This window comes from Habropoda laboriosa, unplaced genomic scaffold (assembly GCF_001263275.1).
Source record: "Habropoda laboriosa isolate 0110345459 unplaced genomic scaffold, ASM126327v1 scaffold28, whole genome shotgun sequence".
Taxonomy (NCBI): domain Eukaryota; kingdom Metazoa; phylum Arthropoda; class Insecta; order Hymenoptera; family Apidae; genus Habropoda; species Habropoda laboriosa.
In genome coordinates this window covers 2,393,454-2,418,478 of record NW_017100174.1, presented here as the reverse complement: position 1 = coordinate 2,418,478, position 25,025 = coordinate 2,393,454, and the positions used below count along the sequence as shown (strand labels likewise).

The window sequence follows — 25,025 nt, the reverse complement described above, 5'->3', positions numbered from 1 at the left end:
TATAATACTGCGCAATGTTGTTTGTTGAAATTTTTACTCGAGGCCACGTATCTTTCACAACTTCGTTTAAAAGTATTGTACAGTGTTCCTAGATTAATTTATATGTCTAATTTTTTTACAGATTCTATCAGAATTCTTCTTTAAAATAAAGAAGTGTGACAAACATATATAAATGTACACTCAGTCAATACGCGTGTTTAAACTGCTTGAGTTTTGTTATAATAAAATCATATAAATGCTGTTACACATTAACAGATTCACGAAGTTGAGTGATATTAAGTTTTATAATAATAAACTAGATCAAGTACTCGACAAAAATTATCTAAATGAACGGGAACAGATGAATAAGTTATTCTTTGCCTACACTGAAAACTTCTGCAACTTATTCCAGACCAAATTGCTGATTTGTCCTGAGGGAGGTACATTGAAGATAATTTTAAAAACAATAATTACAGAGATGTTCAAAAACAGCACTTTACCTCACATGTATTGTTTCTACGAGTATTTGGCAGTTTAATAAACTTTATATTTATTTCGCTAGTGCTTGAACTTTTTTGCAAATTTCATTAGTGTATTCACTGCATTTTGAAGATCCACCTAAATCTCCTGTTAAATATTTGCTTTCTTTAATAGTATCATAAGCAGAATTTTCAATAATTTTTGCGTGCTGATTTAGTCCCATGTATTTAAGCATCATTACAGCAGACAATAACAATGCTGTAGGGTTTGCCTTATCTTGACCTGCTATATCTGGAGCAGTTCCATGCACCTATTTGCAGATAAAGTTCTTAGTAAATTACGCACTATCACATTTGTCAAAACGTTGTAAATTTTCTGATACATACAGATTCAAACAGTGCTCCATTTAAACCAATATTTCCACTTGGTGTAAGACCAAGTCCTCCTACAAGTCCAGCACACATGTCAGACAAAATATCACCATATAAATTAGGCATTACAAGTACATCATATTGACCAGGATCTTGAACCATGTTTAAACAGACTGTATCTAAATATCTCTCTTCAAATTTAATAGAAGGAAATTTCTGAGCAGCCTCTCTACAGCACCTTAAGAACAAACCATCTGACATTCTCATTATATTTGCTTTGTGTACAGCAGTCACCTATAAATCAGGATATTCATTTCAGTCATTCTAACATACTTTTGCAACTTATTTTTGAATAAACCAAATGTAAACCTTTTTCCTATTGTTATCCTGAGCATATTGAAAAGCAAACTCTGCTACTCGACTAGAAGCTTCCTCTGTAATTAATTTAATAGACTGTACAACTCCTTCTACAATTTCATGTTCTATGCCAGAGTATTCTCCCTCTGTATTTTCTCTAATAGTGACAACATCAACATTGTCATATAGTGTTTTATAACCTTCTAAGGAACGGCATGGTCGAACATTAGCATATAAATTAAATTCTCTGAAAAACAAAAAATAATTATTTATTACAGCAAGAATATACAAATTTTTAAATTCTTTCAAATCCATGTATGCAACAGTCTGAACTAATTCACATAATTGCATGTTTACAATGCTATTTATGATTATGTAACTCAAACAGTTTGAGTCAATTATATTAAGACTGAGACAATACACACAGATGTTTAAAACAAATGCATGAAATTCCTCTTAATTGCACAAAGATAAAAGTAGACTTACTTTCTTAATGCAAGATTTAAAGACCTATGTCCTTTTCCTATGGGTGTCATCAATGGACCTTTTAAACCAATTTTATTCCTGTTAACTGAATCAATGGCAGCTTGTGGAATACCAAATTTTCCATCTGGACCTTTTACTGGTGTTACATCGACAGATTCCCATTCTATAGGTACCTGGTATTTAAGTTAATATTACAAGTATAAATACACATCTAGGAAATGAAAATGTTGTGATAAAATTTTATCTAAGGGTAAATGTATTCACTTTTATTAATGCTGTCATATCAAAGAACAAACTACATAGATATACAATAATATACATGTAAATGCTAAGAGTTAAGTAATAGTGTTATGCAATATGTGATATATGAGTGATACTATTAAAGTTTCTTCATTCATGTCAAAAGACATTACATTGCTGTTTTATAACATTAAAACTACTTTATACATTGCCATTTTATATGAAAGAAAAAATAGATTGATAATCTCATGCATTTCATTGAAGTTTCTGTATAGCAAACATTACATGTTTATAAAAAAAATATACAAATTAAAAAACATACCTTTGCTACAATAAGATCAGACTGAATTAGCCTACAATTGGATCAACCTGTATAAGAGTAAGATTAAAATAAACTCTTTAAGGTTAGTAGTAGGACACATAGGGTCACCTTGTAAGGTTCAAACCACAAGTAATCCATAAAATAAAAATAAATACTTAGAATATGGTAACTACTGTGCAAATATGTAACAGAAGTGTCAAAGTGAAATATTATCAATAGATTTTCATTCAACTAATGAACATGCATATTATACAAAAATATCGTGCATCACGGAAATCGACAAACTGTACAATTATCTACAAAAATCGCTTTACCTTGGCAGCATCAAAAATCTTTTGGACGGCGACAGAAATTTCAGGCCCGATACCATCTCCAGGAATAAGTGTGCATTTGTGAACTTTACTGCTGTAAAAACGGGCACTGCCGATTTTCGGAACCTGTTAATAAAACACAGATATAATTAGCAGTTACTAAAAAAAAACAAAAAAGCAGTATCATATTTCGTAAAGAAATTGAAAGCAAAAGTAATATTTGGAAAATATGACATTGTAAGGAGATAGAAAAATTATAAATGATATAAGAATAGGAGACAAACTGCCAAGATATTACACCCAAGCAGAAAGATATATAACCAATCTGTGAGGATTCTAACCTTTACATCTGGGAAAAAGTGGGGTTACGTATAGGACACTGATTGTTCTTGGGATTTCTTGATTGACACGTGTTACTTACTGCATTTCGTATCCACTGCGCTGCCATTCTCTTTGTAAATTTTACAATAAAAACACGAACCTCCACCACCCAAAGAAGTTGCGCACGTCAGAAGCAATACCAAAAACGAGAGATGAACCAGTCACACTCGTGATTGGTTCCCACGAAACGATGTCTTCTGCTATTCGGAAATGGAACATAGCGGACGACGTATAGAATATGACGAGTGGCTCCACATCCATCGATATTTTGATTCACACGACAGTGATTAAGAATGATTGGAACAATTTAATTTTAACAGTTGACATTACTTTCTACAATTTTTTATTGATATTCTTTCAAATAACAAATGACGAGAATAAAAATATCGAAAAATAAATATCTTTGTAACGTTTAAGAGAATCTATTCAAACACCGAATTTTATTATGTAAATTTTGATTGGCTGCAAATTCCGTTTTAATTTTTTTCAAATTCAATGTTTTGCGTTCGAAAATTTAAAATTTGGTTATATTCAATATTTTAATAACTTCAGACCGTATAATATTGTCTAAAAGTATGAAGTAAAATTCAGAATTACAACGTAACGCGATAGCAATTAAATAATTGTCAAAAAATTATACGCAAACGATTTTCATATCTCCCTTCGTATTTTTTTAAATCGAAAATCTGTTTTTGAATACAGTAGTTTCCGGTATGTTTTAGCACTTCCTAAGTCGGCCATTTTATAAGACGCTTCATGATCGCGTATGTTTGCATGTACGGTGTCTTTTACTCTTTTTAACTGCGAACTTTAATATAAGTTCTTCAAGTAATCTAGTTTGTTAAATGAAAGAAGCCTCAACGATGCTCAAACAAGAGGAGTAAGTATAAAATTATTATTTGTAATAATTTATCGTAAGTTCTTTGTCGGCGTGGAGAATGATGTACAATTAACGTAAACCGACGCTAATACGTTTCCAATATATCGACGATGCAAAGTTTTTAGAAAAATATTTTCCTAATTTCACAACTATGGTTAAAGTTTGTGTAAGACATAAAGCAAAAAGAACGTAGCATAATCTATTAGTATATTTCGGTACAACAGTAAAACGTGTTTTCTTTTTCACGCGTTATTTCTACGTAATCTTGTTAAACATTAGGAGTCAAGTGCAGAATAATGACGAAAGGGACCGGAGTAGGGAACGCGATCGTAATAGGAGGTCAGACAGGCAAAATCGAATAAACTCTACGAGTCGTGATCGCAGTAGGGAACGAAACGATCGTGGTGGTCGCAAAGCTTCAGATCGTCGAATCTATGTATCAAACATTCCCTATGATTTTCGTTGGCAAGATCTTAAAGATTTATTCAGAACTGAGGTTGGGAAGGTTGCTCATGTAGAACTTTTTACTGATGAGAATGACAAACCAAGAGGCTGTGGAATTGTTGAATTTGAAGATTCAGACTCAGTAAAAATTGCTGTAGAAAAAATGCATCGGTATGATATTAAGGGAAGAAAGCTGGTCGTCAAAGAGGTAGTTAGTATATTGTTATTTTTGCAAAGACCCTACTATTTGGATTATTAATCTACTCAATATTCCGAACACATTTCACAACATGTTCTTTTTAGGACTTTGATATTGAGCGTGATAAATATGGTCGGTTGGCAACAGCTCGCAACAATGAAAGAGTTCGTGATGATAGATTTAGAGATCCACCAAGACCACAAGGTGGTGGGCGTCAAAATATGAATGCCCCTACAGGTGGTGGTGGTGGTGGTGGTGGCGGTGGAGGAGGTGGAGGTGGTGGTGTAGGTGGAGGTGGTGGTGGAGGTGGTGACAGTAAATTTGGAAATACCTATGGTTTAAGTACTCAGTTTTTAGAATCTTTAGGTATTAATGGGCCTTTAGTTACTAGAGTATTTGTGGCAAATGTAAGTACATCTTATTGCACAAACTATAAACTCTTAAATTAAATGAGAAGTTAAAAATCAATTCTCAACAATTCACCTTGCATCTTTAGCTTGACTATAAAGTGGATGAAAAGAAGTTGTTGGAAGTATTTAAATTAGCTGGTAAAGTACTACATGTTGAGTTAGGAAAGGATAAAGATGGAAAATCGCGAGGATTTGGAGTTGTAGAGTATGATCATCCAGTAGAATCTGTACAGGCTATATCAATGCTTCACAATCAACAACTTTATGACAGACGTATGACTGTTCGACTTGACAGAGCAAATGAACCAGACATGCCACCAAAGTTACCAGAAGGTATATCTATTTTATCATAATATATTCTATTGCAAAATGAGGAAACAAAAATAAACCTTAAATGTAAAATAGGTTTAAAGGGAATTGGAATGGGACTTGGAGCTGGTGGTAATAGGCTAATGGATGTAGCTAGAAACATTCCCAATGTACAAGCAAATAACCCACCTGTTGTGAATCCTATTTCGGCTCCTGTATTAGCTGCTGGAGCTTTTGGTGCTGGCTTAAACAATGTTGTACCAGCACAGTTAGGTAAGACTTAATAGATAGAATAAAATGAATAAAAAGAAACTAATGTATATACATATATATATGATTATGTATTTGTAGCATCTGCTTTAACAAATACAAATGCAGCAGCTCTTCAAGCAAGTCTTGCTGGAGGTTTGAGTGCTAACCTGACCACCAGTTCTTTGCTGAATTCATCTTTGACAAATGAATTGGCTTCTAACTTAAATAATTTCGGCGGAGGAGTTGGAGGTTTGTCTAATTTACAAGCCTCTTTAGCTGGCGGACAAAGCAACAATTCCTTTGCGCCGCGAGGCTTATCTAAAATGGACAATGATGTAGGCTTCGGTGGAAACAATGCTTTTGGTGGTTCTAACTTCGGGGGCGGCAGAGATTTTGACGGTGGATTCAACAGAGGGGACAACGATCGTGTTCCTGGTGGAGGGGGTGGTTTCGCTGGCAATCAAGGTCAAGGAGGGGGTGGCAATAGACAAAACACAAATGGTTCGCGACCAATGTCAGACACAATTCTCATAGGAAATGTATGTAAATTTTTGTTAATGCTTATGCAGATATTAGACTACATTTATTTCGACATGTATACATTTACCAGAATAAAAATAATTGTTACAGCTTCCGCCTAATACGACATGGCAAATGTTACGGGACAAATTCCAAGATGTGGGGGAGGTGAAATTTGCTGAAATGCGAGGCACTGACATGGGCATGGTGCGATTCGCATCTGAATGGGATGCTGAACGTGCTGTGTGTATCCTTTCAAACAATATACTGATAACACTGGTCATTTTCATATATTATTGTGTGAATGTGCATCCTAAGGGAGATTTATCATTCAAAAGATTTTCCTTAATATATTTGTGTATATACAGCTATGATGAATCGGTCGCGTATCGACGGCAGAACGATCGATGTTCGCCTTTACTAAAAGCTGAAAAATAACACTCAAGGTAACATTAATAGAGAACCTCTGCAGAGTTTGACGCTTAACCATAACTTATTGATGCAGCGAGAGGAGACTGGGTGTTCGTATGTCGTCTGCAGGATTGTTCCACTCCTGATGACAATACTTGAAATTCATCCTAGTTGTGTGGCAGAACTTAGGACAGTGGGTGAGAAGTATCTGTCGTTGGAAGATCAACAGTCGTGTTTTATGCCTACTTCAACGTTGAAACACTCATTGGCTGCCGATGATCACCCTTCCTTGCTACGACTGTTTCATTCGAAATTCTTTTACCAGATTATCGTTTCTGTTTACAGTGGAAGTCTACTAAGTGTTCACTCCTAAATCAATCTTTTTTCGAGTGATCGATATATAGTTTAGTTGTTAGAATTAGGTTCATAATGTTCAACGTAATCTATAGGTTTTTCAGTATGTAGGTTTATGCTATTTACAGTAATTATCAAACGTAGCTTGTAAGTTAATTTCTTAATTTTCACGACGAGAGATCAATCAGTTTTCCCACTTTCCGGTCGAACGTATGACGTTTTGGTCGTTCGCGGACTGGTCTATCTATCAGGGACAGATTAATCTTTCAAGCATAAATACTAACGCGATATAGCCGTTACGGATTTTACGAGTTAAAGTTTATCCATGTATGATAGATACTTTCATGCACAATCCTACACAGATCGTGGACGTGTGTCGAGTTTGTCTGTGGTATCGGTCGCACTCTATTCTTGTATCTATTACATAGTAAGATACATCATGGCTCAACAGGGGACTGTATTGTTTTCATTGTAGTTCTGCGATCTGATCTTTTATTCGTCGCGCCACATCGTTCTAGTAACTTGGAGATTCAAGTGTAGTACAGCATACAAAATTTTAGTTGTCATTAGGAAGGTCCCTCCCACAGTTCACTCGTCTTGAGACTTCAGCGAACGAACATTGGATGACTTATACCCTAAATTTGGCAGAATTGTCTTACATATTGTGCATCAATAGTATGTTTACCAAAAAATACATAAAATTTGTGTACAAAACAATGAATTTTTATCTTTCGGTATTTAAGAAAAGGAATAATAAGGCTTTTCTGCTGATTTTATACGTATATTCTTTGGTAAACATATTTCCTCTCGCCATGTAGATCTCGAGGAACATTCTGCGCATTGTATAACACTCTTGTATAACCACGACATCATGACAGTGATTGAATAAAATCCAAATCCGTTTTGACTACAAAAAAATACGCTGGTCGTTGTGTTTTATTTCTGTGTTGTTGTGACTCTTTTATACTTTAAGCAGGTTAAGCTGTGGATATGCGTTGTCATAGAGGATATCGTTTCTGCAACTTTTATGTGTGCAATACATTTACAAGGAATGAGTTTTTTTTCAAATGCATTGCACTCTAAACAGAAATTTCTGCTTAAAAATTTTATAATTGTATCTTTAGATATAGAATTCCCTGCTTATTTTTGGGATTCATGAGGTGTGTGTGATTATTTGTTTACATCGCAGGTGAGACATTTTTCAGGTGATTGTGGTTTTCTATTCCTCTATGGTGAATATGGTTCAAGAAAGAATAATTTGCTTGAAATTTGTTCCTTCATCAATGACCACTGGAACGCATCATTAAAATGATATTCGAATCATCAAGTTATATGTGGTATTCTTCCTTCGAAAATTGTTAACAGTTTTACTATTGACTGAAATAGTGGATTAACAGGTTTTTGAGGGAAGTTAAAATTGGTTGGTAATGTAGCATTTCATCTCTAACATCGTAGTTGATTCTTATTTATTGTAGTATCGAGAGTGTATCTTCCATATTTATCGATAATCTAGTATCTAGTCTAAATGATTGCGAAATCCTATATTCTAAGTGAATTTATACAACGTAAAAACAAAATATTTACAGTATTTCACAATTAACTATAATTTCTATGGTAAGTGGTAGTAAATATTTTTATGTTCTGGTCTTTGCCACGATCATCAATGAAATACTTAAAACGTGCTCAAATTACTGTACGTGTGGAACTTTTTAACAACTATCGTCAATCTCCACTGTATGTGGTTATCAAATTTGTTTCTTAACACTTGAAGGACGTGGTCTTTTTTTCTTACAGTGCCACTGATGTCAGATAGGGTCTTATTTCATAATGCGTGAGATCGTGTGTAATGGTTTGTTGTATTATTTCCGTCGTAAGTGATTGATCAGTTGTGTTTTGTTGTTCTATGAGAAATTCTAGAGGAAGGATGTTATATGTTTCAACGAATGTGGAAAAAATAGGGACAACTGCATTTTTCCTCTTTGATCAAATTGTCTCTACAGATTCATTGTTGAAATTGTTCGAATACTATATGTAAATACCAAAATTTTCAGTATGCAGGACCACACTAAACATATTTTGAGTACATTAATAATTTTTAAATTGCGGCTATCATATTACAGGAAACTGGGTAAGTCGGAGAATTTAAAAAACAGATTTTTAAGAGTATGTTGTTCTTCCAGGAAAGCTACCTCGTCCAACCGCAAGGTAATCGAGTGGTAAGTTTTACAAGGGAAAAAATTCACTATCTTACTAAATAAAAGTAAACATTTCCATATATTATTAATCATTCCTGTATTTCCAGTCTTTACATTATAAAAAAGTTAAATTGTGCGACTTTATACGTAAGATACATTTTTATAGAGAATTATAGTGTTTGTGTAAAATGATAAAAAGTGTGAATGCAATTGCTAAAACAGAATCGTGTTCAGAAAATACAATAATTCGAAGTTACATGAAATTATGAATTTTACACGGCTTTACTGTGTGAAAATCAGTCGTGTTAATTAGTGACAAGTGAAATTATTTGTCGACTTTCAATAAGGGGCACCTTACTGGAACATCTCGCGTGTATACTCTAAGTTCATATAATTCTGTACAATACTTATAATCTGTATATATTTATCACATTTGAATAAAGGTAAGCTTAAAGACTGATATAAGTGAACTGTTTTCAAGAAATATCATATATACATTTTTATGTTAAATTATTCCTTGTTGTATCAAAGGTTGTATTACAGTAAAATTGTTTCTTTTTACGATTACGTAATGTTTTAGTTGAACATACAGGGTGTCCCGTAACTCCTCGAACACCCGGAAATGGGGGGTTGCTGGGGTGACTCTGAACAATTTTTTCCTTTAGCAAAATGTTGTTTGAAGCTTCATTTTTGAATTATTAACGAAAAACACTGGCCAATAGGAGCGCGCGTAGAGCTTGCGCTCAGGGACGAAGAACAGAGGCTCACCCGCGCGCGATAGAACAAATGCGTACGCGTTAAAAGCGACCTTCGCTATTTTCTTCACGATTCCGACTAATTGCAGTTTTTTCAAAAATTTATACAAATGTCGTAATGACGGCAAAAACCCATTTCTTTAAGCCTTATAAAAATAGCGGTGCAAAGTCAAATTTTTTTGACAGCGATCGATAACCGAGAAGTCACGCGTACGCGTCGTTCATGATAGCGCGCGGGTGAATCTCCGTTCGCTCGTCCCTGAGCGCCATTTCCGGGTGAAGTAAGGAAGCTATGCAATCTATGCAGATTGCGACAGTCCCCGAGATTAAAATTATTCCATTGAACAATTTTTTGTTTCCTAAATTTTCATAAAATTCTATAGCTGTCATATCATAAGTTCTTATCCGATTCTGACTTATATGTCAGAGTGCTGTATTTGCTTCTTGAGAACCATAAGGACGGTACTGTACCTCTCTAAAAAAAATCCCTCTAATTTAGTATACGGAACACCTTCATCGAAGGTGGAAGATTCAGATTCTATTCCCGTAGAGAAGCCGCTTTTAGGGTTAGGTTTAAAAGCCCTTTTATTATCGAGTTCTACCCATTATACACTCATTGTTACACGTTCATTCACTTTCTTAGTTTTGCATTCAAGTAACTTTATAATGTGTAATAAAAACGCATTATTATTGTTGTTATTATCATTATTAAAGTTGGGGTTTATATATAAGGGAAAGGCTGTCAGCCAGGTATACATTAAAATCACATTAACTGATATCTATAAACAATTATCGTAATTGATGTCAATGAATAAATCTCTATGAAGATCATATTGTGGTATTAATTTGAAAATTCACATATTATGTGAATCAGTTACTAACTAACTCTGTTAGCAATGAACATTAGATGAGTCATCAAAATAGATTTGTGCAGAATTAATCGCAACAATTTCGAGATATTTATATCGTATTAATACATATTCATTAATAACAAATTACTCGAGGATGGGTTTCATTCATTTTCCATTTCGAAATACGTTCTGATAGTAATTCTGCACTTTCCAAAAAGATATAAAAATCGTCGATTTTTTTCTCATTTAGATAACAAATAAATATCACTTGCTATATGATAAACAATAACCTATTATTTCTGGCGTCGCCTGTTAATATCACTAATGCATTTGAAGAAAGTCTCGAAGATGATTTGGTACCAACTCGAAAATCGTATCATTATATGTTTTTCGAATTACTCTGGCAGCTAAGCAGGAGAGTGTAATGTATCTTACAGGATACACAGCCTCGTATTGACGTCTATCTTTTACGGACGATTCAAAAGTTCTACCGGTTTTATTAACAGCATCAATATGAGCACCAGCATCGAGAAGAATGGTGATAAGATCGGAAGGTGCATCAAACATAGCAGCTTTATGTAATGGTGTATCTCCAAATTTGTCTTTTGCTGAGACATCAGCTCCGGTTTTTATCAGAGCTTTCAGTAACTGTGGCGAAAGGGATCTATACGTCGGAGACTTCGGTCCAATTCCAATCATGTGACGACTAAAAATTAAATGCATCAGGTCGCTGTCCTGTAAAAAAATTTAATATTTAATTTTTATTAGAAAGCTTTTAATACATATAGAATTATTAAATTATTTATGTTAATTGACTTACATTAGTGCCTTTGGCTTTTATTCTAACTAATTTATGAATTGCTAGAAACAATGACTTATGTTTTTCGGTGTTTTCTTCTGGCATTTCATGCGTTAACAAACTTGCTAGACGTAAAGCGATCATAAGAGCTTCGTTCAGATGCGTTATATTACGTTCATAAAATGGTACTGTGTCCAACATTTGTTTTCCAAGTTTCACTTGTAGCACCTAAAATAATGCATATACACCTCGTATTACTATCTGTAAGAACAGATCAAATCTTTAATACACCTCATCCTTGCAACTTACTGTTTTTTTAAACACTACAAGTCCTTCGTTCTGGATCGGCGGTATTGTTCGGTCAGAACTTTGTTGTCTGTCTATCATAGTGCTGAAGACTTGGATGGAACAAAGTAGAGCAGTTAGAGTCGTTTCATCCAGTGGTCTTAGTATACTCTGCTTTGAATCTAATGCATGATTCCAAAGTTTAATACAACGGTCAAATATTCCGCCATCCCCGTATACTGCTCCTCTTTGGCGTATATAATAAATAGTATCAGGATGACCTAGTCCTAATATTCGTTCTCTAATTACCAGTGCTTGCATTCGTATTTGGTCCGGATCGTTTAATAATTCGTTTAATGAGTCAGCATCAGTGACTTCCTTTGCGAAGTTGTAAGCTGCTATAGCGGTCGATGGTGGTTTGTATAATACAGGGCAATCATCTCGATACCTAGAATGAAAGTTATTTGCATTTCTACATAAAATCTGTCAAACTACATTATCTGCATCCATTTATGGAATCTTCACAAACCTCTCGTCCATCGCTCGTTTCCAAAGATCAAATGCCCCCATCATGTCCTCATTTTTATCTACATACGTGGCGCCCAGCAATTCTAACGCATCTATTCGTTCCTTTCGACTCACCAGATTGGGTATACTAATGAAGTATTCGTAAACGTTTTTATAGCCTGCAAAGTCAAAATAATTCTGTGATAAAACATCTTTTACTAGAGTGTCACCACTTTTGGAATTATGCTTGAAACTTGTTGCTTTAACCTGCTAGCGCTGCTGCTAGGAGTGGTGATACTCCATCGGAATCGACGCACATTCTGGCGCCATGTTCGATGAGCATCTTTGCGATCTCTAAGGATCCGCTTTCAGCGCAGTCATGAAGTGCCGTGCCACCACTTTCGGATTTCCGATTAACTTGTGCCTTCCGGTCAAGTAGGAACTTGACGATTTTAGTATGACCTTTGTAACAGGCAATCATCAAACTTGTGTGACCGTGTCTGTTCGCTATCTCGATATCTGTAATCAAATAATGAGAATATAATTCACTGTTTCTGTCTATGGGGGTGACAAAAATAGCTTATTATTTGAAACTATCAAATAACAATACTTCCATTTTGATTTCTTTCTCAAGAATTATGCAAATGATTCTTACCTGCACCTCGTCTCACCAAATACTTGACAATTTCGTAGTAACCGTCAAAACAAGCTGCTCGTAAAGGTGTGGAGTATGTTTTGGTGGTGGAATTCAATTTAGCACCATACTGCACCAGCAGCACAACCAAATCCAAATGACCGGCCGCAGCCGCACACCATAGTGGCGACGCATCTTCAATCTCCTTGTCATCGAACACCACTGTTAATATAATAAACGTGATATTAAAAATTGTATACATATAAAAAATAATTTCATGTGTAAAAGGTTAAAATATTGCGATATTAATTATTTCTTTCAGAGATATCATGGTGCATAAACATTTTATTCGTAAAAATTCCAAATTTTGTTACATTCTTATTCATGGCGTTCTAAAAAATGCTGACGCACGAGAAGTTCGACGAAACATTAAATAAAATGACCTGGTGGGCTTTACCTACGCCAGGCAGATTCACATCCGCCCCGCACCTTTCGATGAGATATTTGACTATATCGTAGTGTCCATAGCGGCAGAATGGAACTAACGTTGACCTCTTCACGCATAGTGTGAGCATTAACTGTGGATTCTGCTGCTGTATATCCTGCAACTATATTACGGGTTATATTTTAGAAAATTTCTATAACTTTGTCTCCAAAATGATTGAAATGATGTGCATGAAATTGTTTTATTTTAGTTTCTTTAAAAATAACAAATTTAGATGTAATTTAAAATTAACAATTAGGGAGAGTTAAAATAATCGGATTTGCTGAAAATTATTTTACAATTATTTGAATAATACTTTTAGAATAATATAATTCACGGTTCAATCGGTAATGCAGACATTTTTAAGGTTTTCAAGCAGTAGTCAAAGCATTGTTTTGTTTAATAAAGATTACTTGTGTTGTCGTTTTAGTCATTTTTTTTGTTTCATTTTTTTAATGGACACTATTTAAACCTTTTTATCAAACTACTGACTTAGCGGATATTTTTAGTGAAACACTATGTCATTCTACGTAAACATCACAAGCAAAATACCCATTATGAAATGCACTTTGACGCTTGAAACTACCACAACCAATTGTTTAACTATCTCTTTTAATAAACTCCACTTTTTATCTGTACGTAGTTTATTCTGGAAATACGCATTTTACATTTTCACCATCTAACTTACTATTGATAGTATGGACCCCGTGTTGAATTGTTTAAAATTCGTCCTTAGATGGACGAATGCACGCTTTTTTAAGGATATTGAGAATAACACACTCGCACCACTACGAATAATTCGCTAACTTGTCACGAATTTTACACTGATAACAACTGCACTTGGTCAAATTATCGCGAACACAATCACCGGCGTATCTTTCTTCCGACGAATGATAAATATGCACTTTCTTTACGTAGTCACACAGTACTCAACAAGGCTTGACTCATTCCAAAACTCTGCTGTTCTTCTCTCTTATGTACCTGCACACGCTTTTGTTCACCTCCTTCCTCTCCCCCCACCTCTTAGCCATTCATTTACGTATCGTCTTTTCGTTAGGCTAATTTCCTTTTCACATCGATGTTCTTTATCTTTATTCTTAGCTTTTTTATCGAAAAAATGTTGTATTTTTTTAAGTTCAGATACTCAATTCTCAATGTTACTAATCTTAAATAATAATTCGTAAATTAAACTTATCTACAGAAGATAATTTGTAATTTAATTTTTTCAATATCGATTGGATATTCCGGACTGAAAGATTATCTGGATCTTTGTGCGCCATCTAAACTGTAGGTGGATAATTATCGAACTAATTGAATTCGTGCACGAGATGCGAATAAGTATCGTGTCACTAATGATCGGAAAATTTCCTTTGTATAGTTGGGGCAACGGTATAGCAAGGTCGTAAAATCGGTCAGGCGTCAAAGTAAACATGTTTTAGCTGCCGGAACCCGAGAATTGACAGAAATACGAACAGATAAGTACTTGAAACCATGGTCAGGACCGTACGAAGAATTCTTGTATCCAGTGAAAGTCAAACTGATTCTAATATATTTACTAAAAACTGCGTGCAGGTAAGACAAATTAGGGTTTTTCCCTCTGGGGGAAACCGCTTTTGGAAGTACGGTTACAGGTAGTAAAGGTCTTATTGAGGTCTTTAACATCTTAATTTATCTGCTCGTGTTATATACAGATAGAAAATGCAAAAAGGTTGTGTAGCTGTGGACACAGAAAGAAATTACAAATATTTTAGATAGTAATTAACATTAACATATTTTCCATTTGTAAATGAAATACCTATTTTTTTCTACTTGAAATACCAAATCATGTGCTACCATTCATTTATTGTTGGAACCCTTAAACAGAGTGCAACGCACGCCCTTGAGTGCCGCCGCAGCATCAATTGGTGCCGATTTTTGAGAGTTTAAGTTGCGACCTCGCTATATCGTGGCCCTGACTATAAATATAGCCAATACCTTTCTTTCTTTTTCACATAACAAACGTGCAAACGTAGCAGTGTCTGCTTGTTAACGATAACGATTCTGGATGGTAAGATTTATCAATTCAGAAATGTATTTGTTTTCATTACTACCTACAATTCTCTGTAATACGAACTACAAACTACTACTTTCACATGTAATATATACTTCGTAACTTGAAACAAGAAATAGGCGAAGAAAAAAGTATAAACACTGGCTGAGAGCGGTCAAACGAGTATTGTTCTCAAAGAAAAACTTTTCGTAGTATACACATAATATGTTAGATACAGTATCCGTTTGAACCATGTGGTGGTTGTCACGTCCCGTGGATTCCTATGTCACGTTCCTGCATAAATTCACCACAGAACCATAAATTGTACTATGAAAAAGCGAATTTCTGGATCGTTTCACGTATCTTTCGATGTTTGTATAAAAAACCAATACTGATCGGTATAAAACGTGGGCACTATTAACTGTGAATCAACTTAGCAACATCGTGCATAATCATGTTAAATCAACTAAAACTTCCGATCCAACTAAACGACTGAACCGTTTCGTCGATTCAACTGTAACGTCTTAAACACGTCGGTAAAAGCGTTCCCGGCAAAACACGATCGATTTCGAGAGAGCAGAACCAATGCTTGCGCGCGACAACGTACTCTTCGACTGACCGATGTACAAAACCCTGAACCGGCGGTCAGCTGCTAAAGAAATCATCGTTCGCCACCACCATGGACATGCAGGTCCCGTTAAACGAATAATCGGTACCATTAGGCCCGTGACCAGGAATGGTGAATGGACAAAACGTCGTTATGCATTAGAAAAAGAGTGGGGAGAATCGAATGGGAGGTGAGACTAACAGGCTCGTTTTTCTTCCATATTTTTTTCGCCCAATCATTTATCACTTTGTTCTCTCTACTTTATCAACTGTCTTCATTCGCCACCGTTTCTGTATTTCATTCTAAACTCTTCTCTACATCCGTTTATCTATGCACGCCTAATCTTCAATTTACACTATCACTTGAATTCTTTATCTTTTTTTTTCTTCACATATATGTAGTCTAGATTTACATTGTATGAATTAAGTGTGTAAATCCGGGTTTATGTGTAACTCTTGTTCTAGAACTTCGCGCTCACACGCATGCGCACACGATGTGCGTGAAACGGACAACACATTCCGTTATTCGATTGACCGATTTTTTTTCACGGGTCTGCTTGCTGGTTTTTGGATACGCTCTGACGAGAAATGTAGGTAATGGGAACAGTGAACATACCGAAACGGAGTCTTTTGGGAAAAAGATCGAACTTGGTAAACCTCGTTTAACAATGAACAATATAAATAGCCTTTTTGCTCAAGAGATGCTAATGATGATATCGATTGTTTCAGACGTTTTTAATGAACATGAGATTATGTATAGTTTTAAACGAAAAAACGAATCGCCTTGTCGGAAATAAAAGATTTCCGTATTATTAGTACTTCACTGAATATAAAAATCGTATTAGATTTATATTTAGCTGTGATATTAGGAGACGATATATTATTTGTATCTTTCACGTGTTAGCATTTTAATTATAGGATCCTATCGCTTTGATGATCCTTGAATAAAAATAGGCAGCTTGCCAAATTTCTTATCTCATTTAATCCATACATATCCTATTTTTTACTTCGTTTTTTTTTTAATATTTCATGGAATATTTAATTTCGTATTATTATTTTGCCGTAAAGTCTTCCATTAGGAATGATAAGTACTTATGACTCATGCTACAAGTCTTCTGCGTAGAACATGGGGTATACTTTTCTAGTTACGATACAACATAAATAACATTTGTTGCAGGAAAAGAGGTTAGGAATGTCACGACGCCCAACAAGCTTAAAAAGGAAATGGCGTTAGCAGATGAAATATTACGGCTATAACTTAAACAAAATAATCAACTTTGCAAGATTGTAAAATTTCTTCTTCTTTTAAAACAGTATGGATATGAACATTAAAAAGGTGACATAAAAACGTAAACAAAAAATGCCGATACGTTAAAAATAACTGGAATAAAACAAACTTTATCGAACGAAATCAATTATTCAAATATCCGAACTAGTTCGATATAAATAGTTTGTTACATAAGTGAACCGAATTTTTTTTCCTTGTTTGACAGCAGGAAATTGAAGATCAATGTTTGAAGGTCGACCTTAAGTCTCGATAGATTAAGAATACGTATAAGTATTATCGCGATATATGTTTTTTATAATAGAATAACGTAATTATAGAGATCTTTGAAACTGTTTAATTATACTAATACTCAATACTTTACAGAACATAAAATTTGTGTCAGCACTAGCCTAAAGGTGATATTTTCATGAGCGATAATTAACGAGTAGTGTACAACGCGACTTTAAAATATATCGATAGTTAAATAAGTCATAAATGTTCTAAATTTTTAAACCTCTACTACATGATAATTTAATACAAATACCTTTCTTTATTCGACACACATAAAATTGCATTCATTAAAATTCCAAAGGATGCTTTTGACGCAGATTATAACCTAACATTTTGTAATCGTAATTTAAGGAACAAAAGCTACCTGATAGAACTTACATCTATTTCGAGACATTCTCTTTCTTTACGATCATTCAGTAAGAAATATGAGCTGGTAATATGTAACGTGTATCTGTCACAGAATTCATCGCACATTCTCTTCCTTCTTAGATTGTAATCTCGATTATTTGAGGCTCATCTAGCAATATCATTTCCTTTCCTTCCAGTTTACTGTCCTTGAATAAGCTTTACGTTCGTATGTGAGTTGACATGCATGTACTATATACGTGTGTTTAACTATATATACATTGTTACAAAATAGGAACTTTATGAAATTCTATGAGTACAATAGGGAATGCATATCTTCGGTCATAAAATAATCTTTATAACGCTCTTTTCAAAAAGTTGTGTCAACTGTTTTTGTTAACCTAAAAAACCTGACACATTTTCGTCGATTTGATTGATTGCTACCACTGTTTGCTCAACTCAATATTCTGAAATTCTAGCCAGAGAAGTATAAATCTTATACACAACAACGAAACTATCAGGATTATGGGTTGATTGCAGCAACCATAAGACAATTTCAGTTTAGAAAAAAAGAGAGGAAATCACGTCATTGCTGTCAAACGTAATTGCTTTCTGGTCCATTACACTTCGCCTAGTCGCTTCTAGACCGAGCAAGATTACGTCGGTATTACAGAATTACTGCAAATTATGTCAATAATGTCGCCGATAGAGTGCACTAATCCATAAGAACAAAATTAATGTACTACACAACTTACAAAATAATTTACGTATATACAATCTGTCGTTAATATTATAAACAAATATTTCGTGACACATTATGTTTCCGTTATTAATCGAGTTTTGGCAAAGAGGTTGTCATTCTAAATAATAGGTGAAATTATTACAACTTAATTACACAGTAAACATAATATCGTAATGGATTAATCTTAACCATAAAAGATACGATGATGAAGATTGAAGAATTAGCTATTAATCCATATTGATAGAACACTAACAGGTTTTTTATAACCTTGCATTTTACTTTTGTTAAATTTATATACTCGTTTTTCTTGCATTTCATAAAATCCTGTTTTTTAATCATTTTCCTTTCAACCCTCTTTTTTTAATACACCCTTTTCTTCATAATTTTTGATTTAGGGGAATAATTCATTTCCTTCCAGACTTTACGTTTTTTTTTTCCTTCTCAACACAAGCATTTATTCACGATTTACAAGTAGGTAATCAAATTACTTGGCCATCGATACATAATATATCTCACATACATAGATACGTAACTAACTCACGAAGTGCCGCTGTTTACCGAGTATATTGACCTCGAAACAGCTGCCTCTATCTATTAGCATGATAATTAATGAACAATCTCGTAAGGAAGAATGGAAATGTGAGTGACGTACTTTGCTGTTACTGAGAATACGCCATAAATAAACATGTATATGTCGTGTATGCGCGGTTTATTCAGAAATGGCGAAAAATAAATTCAAAGAAACAGTTTATTTTTCTGCAGGCAACGAACGCTGAGGACGAACGTCGCTCGAATGCAAATGCGCCTTGAAATACGGATGTGGAATCCTATTTCAAGAACAGATTCAACATCAGCAAATATATCGGGTGAACCATTAAGAATTAGGTCTTTCAAACAATAAAACACGAGGGGCATTATCAAATCATATATTAGTTTTAAATTTCCAAATTTTCATCTTTTTCATTTTGTCTATTTAAAATATGAAAGAACAGAATTGAAGTTAGGAATCACATAAAGAACATCTTTTAGAAACACTTTCTACGTTGATGGTGAAAATAATACTCTTCCTATGAATAGCATGAGGCTACCCATAATCCATTGTTATGCAACTAAATATTATGCAGTTGATGCCAAGATGAATCTTACTACCTGTTGCACATGCATATTAAGAATCCTATAAGGAACTGAAAATACCACGAATGGTGAATGTCATGTAGCGGAATATTTAAGAAGATCCTGCCTTTTCCTGAATATAACGCACGTGCATCTTCATTTTTCGATACCCTTCTATCATTACCTACGTGAAAGTAAATTATAAGCGCGATCATTCGAGAGCACACATTTCACTTTATAACAACCAGGAAAAGTAGCCAAGCAATGCTGAGGGACACGTGTTTAAGCGGAGAGAGAAATTTGAAAGTACAGCTGCAGGTGATTTGCTATATTTATATACAGGTTGTCATAGTGAAAATCTTTGCCATGAAAGAAATTTTTAAACTCTTCATTTCATTAACTAACTATCGATAACGTAAATTTGCCTTTTACGTTATATAAACAATATAAATTAATTTCAGAAATTTTAGTTGCTCGATTACGTGATGCTTTTTGTAAAAATAATCTTTGCTTCTCCCTAGCTCTAAAAACGCCTACGAGGTTGCATCATTCACGAGCAAAAACTGTGTCAAATTTTCAGAGCACGTGGGTTCACATTTTAACGGTAACTTCAATCGCAAAAAATCTTCACGATGGTCAGCTCTTTTCTTTTTGTATAAATGATTCAGTAAATAGATGAAACTTTGCAATTTGCAATTGAGATAGAAAAACAAAGGAATTTTTGCTGACTGAAATATTTCTTGTTTTTATAGCGACAATATGAGCAAGCACTTTTATAAATAGCGTACAGTAGGTATACGCGCAAAAATGAATTATTGTTTCTTTCGCGTTCACGCTCGACCGAACGACAATGTTTTTATCGACAATCGTTTAATGACTTTAAATTGTACAAATGTTTTCCGCGAACCGAAAAAGTACGCATAAAACACACACACACGAGCGTACGTATTATCAGATGAATTATGTATCATAACGAACGAAACGGGATGTGTAACTCACCTCTGCGTTATAATCTTTGCACGTTTTGAAAAATCGTTCCATTTTCGTGTCCTCCTTTTCCCGAAACGCGATTCACACTTGCATTTCTTGCTCGATTAATAAGCAAAATGCTCATTTTCATTCATGCTTGTTCATGCCCAGATGACACGAATTGCACGGTGATTCAAGAATCACGTGACTCGTCAACTATAATGCAACCTTTCACAAGATAAGCAAAATTAGATTGCTGTCGACTTTTATTTCGCGCGAAGATTCAAAAAAATAATCCGACTATTCCATAGATTACTACTGCCGCTGTAAAAAAGATTAAAATTCTGCGCAATTATAAGTTTCATATAATTATAGTACACTGATTAAAAGAAAAAACGTGTAAAAAAAGCTATACATTTCTTTCTAGATGCACGTATTTGTAAACACACGCGATGATTCAACGCGTAACAACACCAATGGTTTGAAAGCATAGCACATTGTCACCGCCTGGGGTGAGAAAGTATTTTCACTGCAAGCGACATATGTACATGCATGTGTACGAATCTAAATGCGTGACGCGCTTAACTCGATAATGCAACGTTAGTGGCCAAAACTTACATCACACTCGAGGCGACCGTAACATCGACTAGAGACCCGATCGGTAATCAACAAGTCTATCGACTAACGAACAACTGACTACCTTTTCGAAAACGTCTAACAACGGGGAAAAATTCTCACAGTTTTGTAGTGGGGAAAACCGACAAGTTTGCTTTACATTTGACTCACCACTGTTCCTTCGGGGCTTCCCCGTAGTGTGTACAAACATGAGATTCTAGGAAGTCGAGATTAAGTAGTAGGAGAAAGACAAGCTTCAAGTAAAAAAGATAGAGAGGGATCTTCTTTACCAGACGTGGTCAGGTTGGTGGCTGAGTCGCGTATAGAGCGCGAGAAAGTGGGCCCTGTGTACCGATATTTATGCAACAGACTGAACGGTCGCATAAGCCTGCTCTTATGCACCAGTACACCGTGTACACTTTCTAATTGTTCTTCCTGATCAACTCTTACCGACTGTTGCGTAACGGGAGAGTCAGTGGCGCGTACACACGCGGTTATGAAGAATACGCGTTCCGCCATATTGGTTTTAATACCAAGACCGTTGGAAGGAAGATATTGAATTATTCGAATTACAGTATTGTTATTTGATACTTGACCTAAAATCTGAAGCACAATCTAGTGGATTACCTGGAAACAAATAGAATAAAAATTAACGTGAAGTATATTAGGGATAAATATTAAGAAAGAAAAGAGCTACAGTAAATAGCGGATTGGTGTTAACATTTGGAACAGTGAAATTATGCATCGGAGTAAGAGAAGTGATAATATTACGCAAGTATTAAGAAAGTGAAACACGTAAAATTTACGAGCTTGTTTGAGTTCTGGCATTACCACTTTCTTTGCAGAACCTTCTTTTTTTTTTATTATTTGAACTTTGCCTATTTTAAGGTGCGCAAATGTTATTTTAGCAGCGTTGTGTTTCTGTCTGTGTTTTGAACATGTGGTTTACTATGACCTTCGTTCCTTTTTTGTATGACTTTATGATCGTCCAATTGTATTGAGAAATATATTGAATAATATATTTGTTTTTCATTGTTCTTAGTGACCTTTTATGACTGGTAAATATATTATACTTTTGATAGACAACATCTTCTTTAACAAGATTGGTGGACACATTTTATAAAAGTGTTTTTACATATTTGATAATGCAACGTGATACGATACGTTGTCAATATGCCGGATACATACATAATACGTTATCCAATACATGGAAGTAAGTATAAAGCAATAGACAGCTATTTTTGTTTTTAAACGATAGATTATTAAGTTTCATTGCAGATTGTTTACGTGGTAGCAAACGAGCGTATCTGGAAAACAGTCACTAGCAATTGAATAGAATGATCGATTAGATAATTTAAGATGGAAAATACCGAATGAACGAAAATTACTTATGTATCACGATAACATGTATCGTAATCGTAGTCATTAAGAACAGAAAACGCAACGTTCACGTACGCTTCAGTTAATAGACAGGGATCACGTGACGTATCGCTGAGGAAACCACTTCTCTGTACGTCATCATACATCGCGATGCGTCATATAGGCGTAAAGGAAAAATATAATTACGCGATCGATTACACGGCGCACCGTAGATTGTCCATCACGTTTCGGTAAGGTGCAACAGGTATGACATGGACGCTGGTATTACATACATAAGTTACCGTGAATACAAATCCCCGATGCGGAAAACGTCATACATACAGTTACGTAAAATGTAATCTCCAATTACGTACACACGGTATTGACATAATCGCAGAAGAGCGCTGCTGATATTCAGCTGATTATTAGATAATTTTAGAATGCTTTTGTGTACAGCACACAAGAACTGTTGTTTACAAATAGTAATTATTGCAAGTTTGTTGAAAATGAGTTAAAGCAAATTAGTTAATTGTTAATGTGGAGGGTATTAATAAAACATTAGAAGTGAACGTAAACGAAATTCAGTTTTAGAAATACGGTTGAATGAAGAAGACCATTTATTGAATTAGTAGAAGAGTGGAAAGAAACAGTTCGTAATATGGCATTTACATATGAAATTGCATTTACTTTCCAACTGAGCCTGTTACGTGAATCTTCAAGGAAAGTATTATGAGAAGTATTACAGGTAAAATGTGGTAAAGCATAACTGTGTTCAACTGTCGCTTCAGAAAGACAGACTTTATGCTTGTTGCGGCTTATTCGGTAACGTATACTATTAACAATTTTATATAATATGTGTAAAACGTAAGCGAAAGTAATTTATTTGAATGAGCAATAAATCATGTCTGAGTAACCAGGAGAGATGGATTTGAGGTGTTTAACCTATTAATTGGGTAAAATGAGAAAATTCGTCATTTTCAAAAACCTCTCTACAACGAGTAAGATGAATTAACTCGTCCCTTCAGATTTACCACTCCGCGCACAGAGGGCGTTTTTGGTCGATGAATGACTCTGTTAACAGGTTAAATTATTTAAATTCACTGATGATACAGTAGACTCCCTTTTATCCGGTCTTGCTTTAACCAGCCACATTATTGTCGAGGAGTTCGACAGGAAATTAAACTTAACACATTCCGTGCTTCAAAGCTTATCTGCATTATGTACATAATACTCAGTCAAAATATTCGAAAATGTATTGTCTCTGTATACTTTATATCTTCATAGCATTTCACAGTCGTTTATATGGAAATCGTATTGAATGAATTTCATTGAGAAATATTTCTTGATTGTATATAAAAATATTTCAATGTGTTTACTTTTTCTGATTGTGACGCTGTGTTTCAGATTATTTCATCAGCCAAATGCTGCACGACATTGAGATAAAACGTCATTCTTAACAAAAGAATGGGTCTCCGTGAGTAAACATCGCGTACTTATTCAAAGCATAAAATTGTGGTGACTACAAGATTCGGCTATGTCAATATTTATCATGTATTATACTTCTTTCAAAATGAATAAGGAAATACAAAGGAAAAGCCAAGTCATCGAATATCTCATTTTCATCGTATGCCCTAAGCACATGTAAAAAATTCCAGAGGCACTCAAATGAACTGTGAAAGAAACATGATAAACTGTATAGTTCATAAATATTCATGTACGAGTAGAACCGTACTGAACGATTGAAAGCTTTTCATTAAATTTATTATCGTTTAGATAAGAAATCAGCGCATTATGATTTACATAACCGCATTAAGATACACACGTATCTCATTATCTGTATCTTGTAATCTCTCGAATCTAACAATCTGATGAATAGACGAGGAAAATGAAATGCAATGTACGAACACCTTACATGTATAAAATTGCAGCCAGTGAAGCGAGAATCGAAATTATTTTTCACCCTGTGAATCTCTCGATTCTAATCGAGGTTCCGTACTACCAAAATGAAAGAAATATGGTTAAGGTATTCACAGTGAACTTGCAAGAAGCAAGCGTATCGCTTAACGTACTTTTTTATATGTACAGTAAATTCTCTACAAGAGTCAGTAAGTTTGGATTCTACAAGTGACAGTATAGATGGTCCTACGCCTAGGTCTGCGTCATTGCTGCGCCCATGTTATCTCGCTCGCAGCAGTCAAGCGTGTAACTCTACACCAGTCGGTTTCCTTTACGAGATTACACGGCTCGACAAATCATAATAGAAAAATATAATTTCTCTTCATCTGGAATTTTTTTTAACATGTTGCTGAGATTTTTCTGATGAAAATGATATCAAACACGATATAATTTGAACAACATTTACTTATTAACACGTTCACTGTCACGCCAGATTTACAGGTTGCTGTCAGGCGGCCACAAGAAAATACATTTTAAGCATAGGATTATAGTATTATGCTTTATAATTTTCTTTTTTT

General features: G+C 34.6%; 3 protein-coding genes across 11 annotated transcripts in view; 1 reads left to right on the top strand and 2 right to left on the bottom strand.

Annotated features, from left to right (window-relative positions):
- Positions 1 to 13: 13 nt before the first annotated feature.
- Positions 14 to 3,129, bottom strand: LOC108578748 (probable isocitrate dehydrogenase [NAD] subunit alpha, mitochondrial). Of its 2 annotated transcripts, none has more exons than XM_017942134.1 (6): positions 2,957 to 3,129; positions 2,550 to 2,655; positions 1,674 to 1,846; positions 1,200 to 1,434; positions 846 to 1,124; positions 14 to 769 (listed from the first exon to the last, which is right to left on the bottom strand). In XM_017942134.1, exons 1-6 carry the CDS (start codon positions 2,992 to 2,994, stop codon positions 530 to 532), a joined length of 1,071 nt encoding a protein of 356 aa, XP_017797623.1. In that variant the 5' UTR covers positions 2,995 to 3,129; the 3' UTR covers positions 14 to 529. The 2 variants fall into 2 exon arrangements, with proteins under 2 accessions (XP_017797623.1, XP_017797622.1); XM_017942133.1 differs by having other exon boundaries at positions 2,550 to 2,672; positions 2,968 to 3,129.
- A 541-nt stretch (positions 3,130 to 3,670) lies between these two features.
- Positions 3,671 to 6,549, top strand: LOC108578752 (myelin expression factor 2). Of its 2 annotated transcripts, XM_017942138.1 has the most exons (9): positions 3,671 to 3,807; positions 4,087 to 4,462; positions 4,555 to 4,857; positions 4,947 to 5,193; positions 5,266 to 5,442; positions 5,521 to 5,960; positions 6,052 to 6,187; positions 6,309 to 6,386; positions 6,446 to 6,549. In XM_017942138.1, exons 1-8 carry the CDS (start codon positions 3,773 to 3,775, stop codon positions 6,362 to 6,364), a joined length of 1,770 nt encoding a protein of 589 aa, XP_017797627.1. In that variant the 5' UTR covers positions 3,671 to 3,772; the 3' UTR covers positions 6,365 to 6,386; positions 6,446 to 6,549. The 2 variants fall into 2 exon arrangements, with proteins under 2 accessions (XP_017797627.1, XP_017797628.1); XM_017942139.1 differs by lacking the exon at positions 6,446 to 6,549 and having other exon boundaries at positions 4,087 to 4,459.
- A 4,261-nt stretch (positions 6,550 to 10,810) lies between these two features.
- LOC108578740 (protein fem-1 homolog CG6966) overlaps positions 10,811 to 25,025 on the bottom strand; it is a 24,034-nt gene continuing 9,819 nt past the window's right edge. The window contains exons 1-9 of one of the 7 annotated variants that reach the window (XM_017942118.1): positions 21,196 to 21,257; positions 20,608 to 20,805; positions 13,189 to 13,339; positions 12,753 to 12,953; positions 12,365 to 12,616; positions 12,120 to 12,276; positions 11,615 to 12,038; positions 11,327 to 11,533; positions 10,811 to 11,241 (exon numbers count right to left, since the gene is read on the bottom strand). In XM_017942118.1, the coding sequence (XP_017797607.1) occupies positions 10,828 to 11,241; positions 11,327 to 11,533; positions 11,615 to 12,038; positions 12,120 to 12,276; positions 12,365 to 12,616; positions 12,753 to 12,953; positions 13,189 to 13,339; positions 20,608 to 20,649 (1,848 nt within the window). In that variant the 5' untranslated portion in view covers positions 20,650 to 20,805; positions 21,196 to 21,257 and the 3' untranslated portion in view covers positions 10,811 to 10,827. Of the gene's footprint in view, positions 11,242 to 11,326; positions 11,534 to 11,614; positions 12,039 to 12,119; positions 12,277 to 12,364; positions 12,617 to 12,752; positions 12,954 to 13,188; positions 13,340 to 13,903; positions 14,147 to 20,607; positions 20,806 to 20,992; positions 21,029 to 21,195; positions 21,258 to 25,025 lie in introns of those variants that run through there. The other 6 variants (XM_017942121.1, XM_017942120.1, XM_017942123.1 and 3 more) reach the window with 6 other exon arrangements.

Excerpts from the sequence above, each read along its gene's own strand:
- LOC108578752 (XM_017942138.1), top strand. The coding sequence starts at position 3,773 with ATGAAAGAAGCCTCAACGATGCTCAAACAAGAGGA. Across the intron at positions 4,858-4,946 it reads CTAGAGTATTTGTGGCAAAT|CTTGACTATAAAGTGGATGA; the intron begins GTAAGTACATCT and ends TTGCATCTTTAG. Across the intron at positions 5,961-6,051 it reads ACACAATTCTCATAGGAAAT|CTTCCGCCTAATACGACATG; the intron begins GTATGTAAATTT and ends TAATTGTTACAG.
- LOC108578748 (XM_017942133.1), bottom strand. The coding sequence starts at position 2,994 with ATGGCAGCGCAGTGGATACGAAATGCA. Across the intron at positions 1,847-2,549 it reads AGATTTTTGATGCTGCCAAG|GTACCTATAGAATGGGAATC; the intron begins GTAAAGCGATTT and ends CTTAAATACCAG. Across the intron at positions 1,435-1,673 it reads TTAAATCTTGCATTAAGAAA|AGAATTTAATTTATATGCTA; the intron begins GTAAGTCTACTT and ends TTTGTTTTTCAG.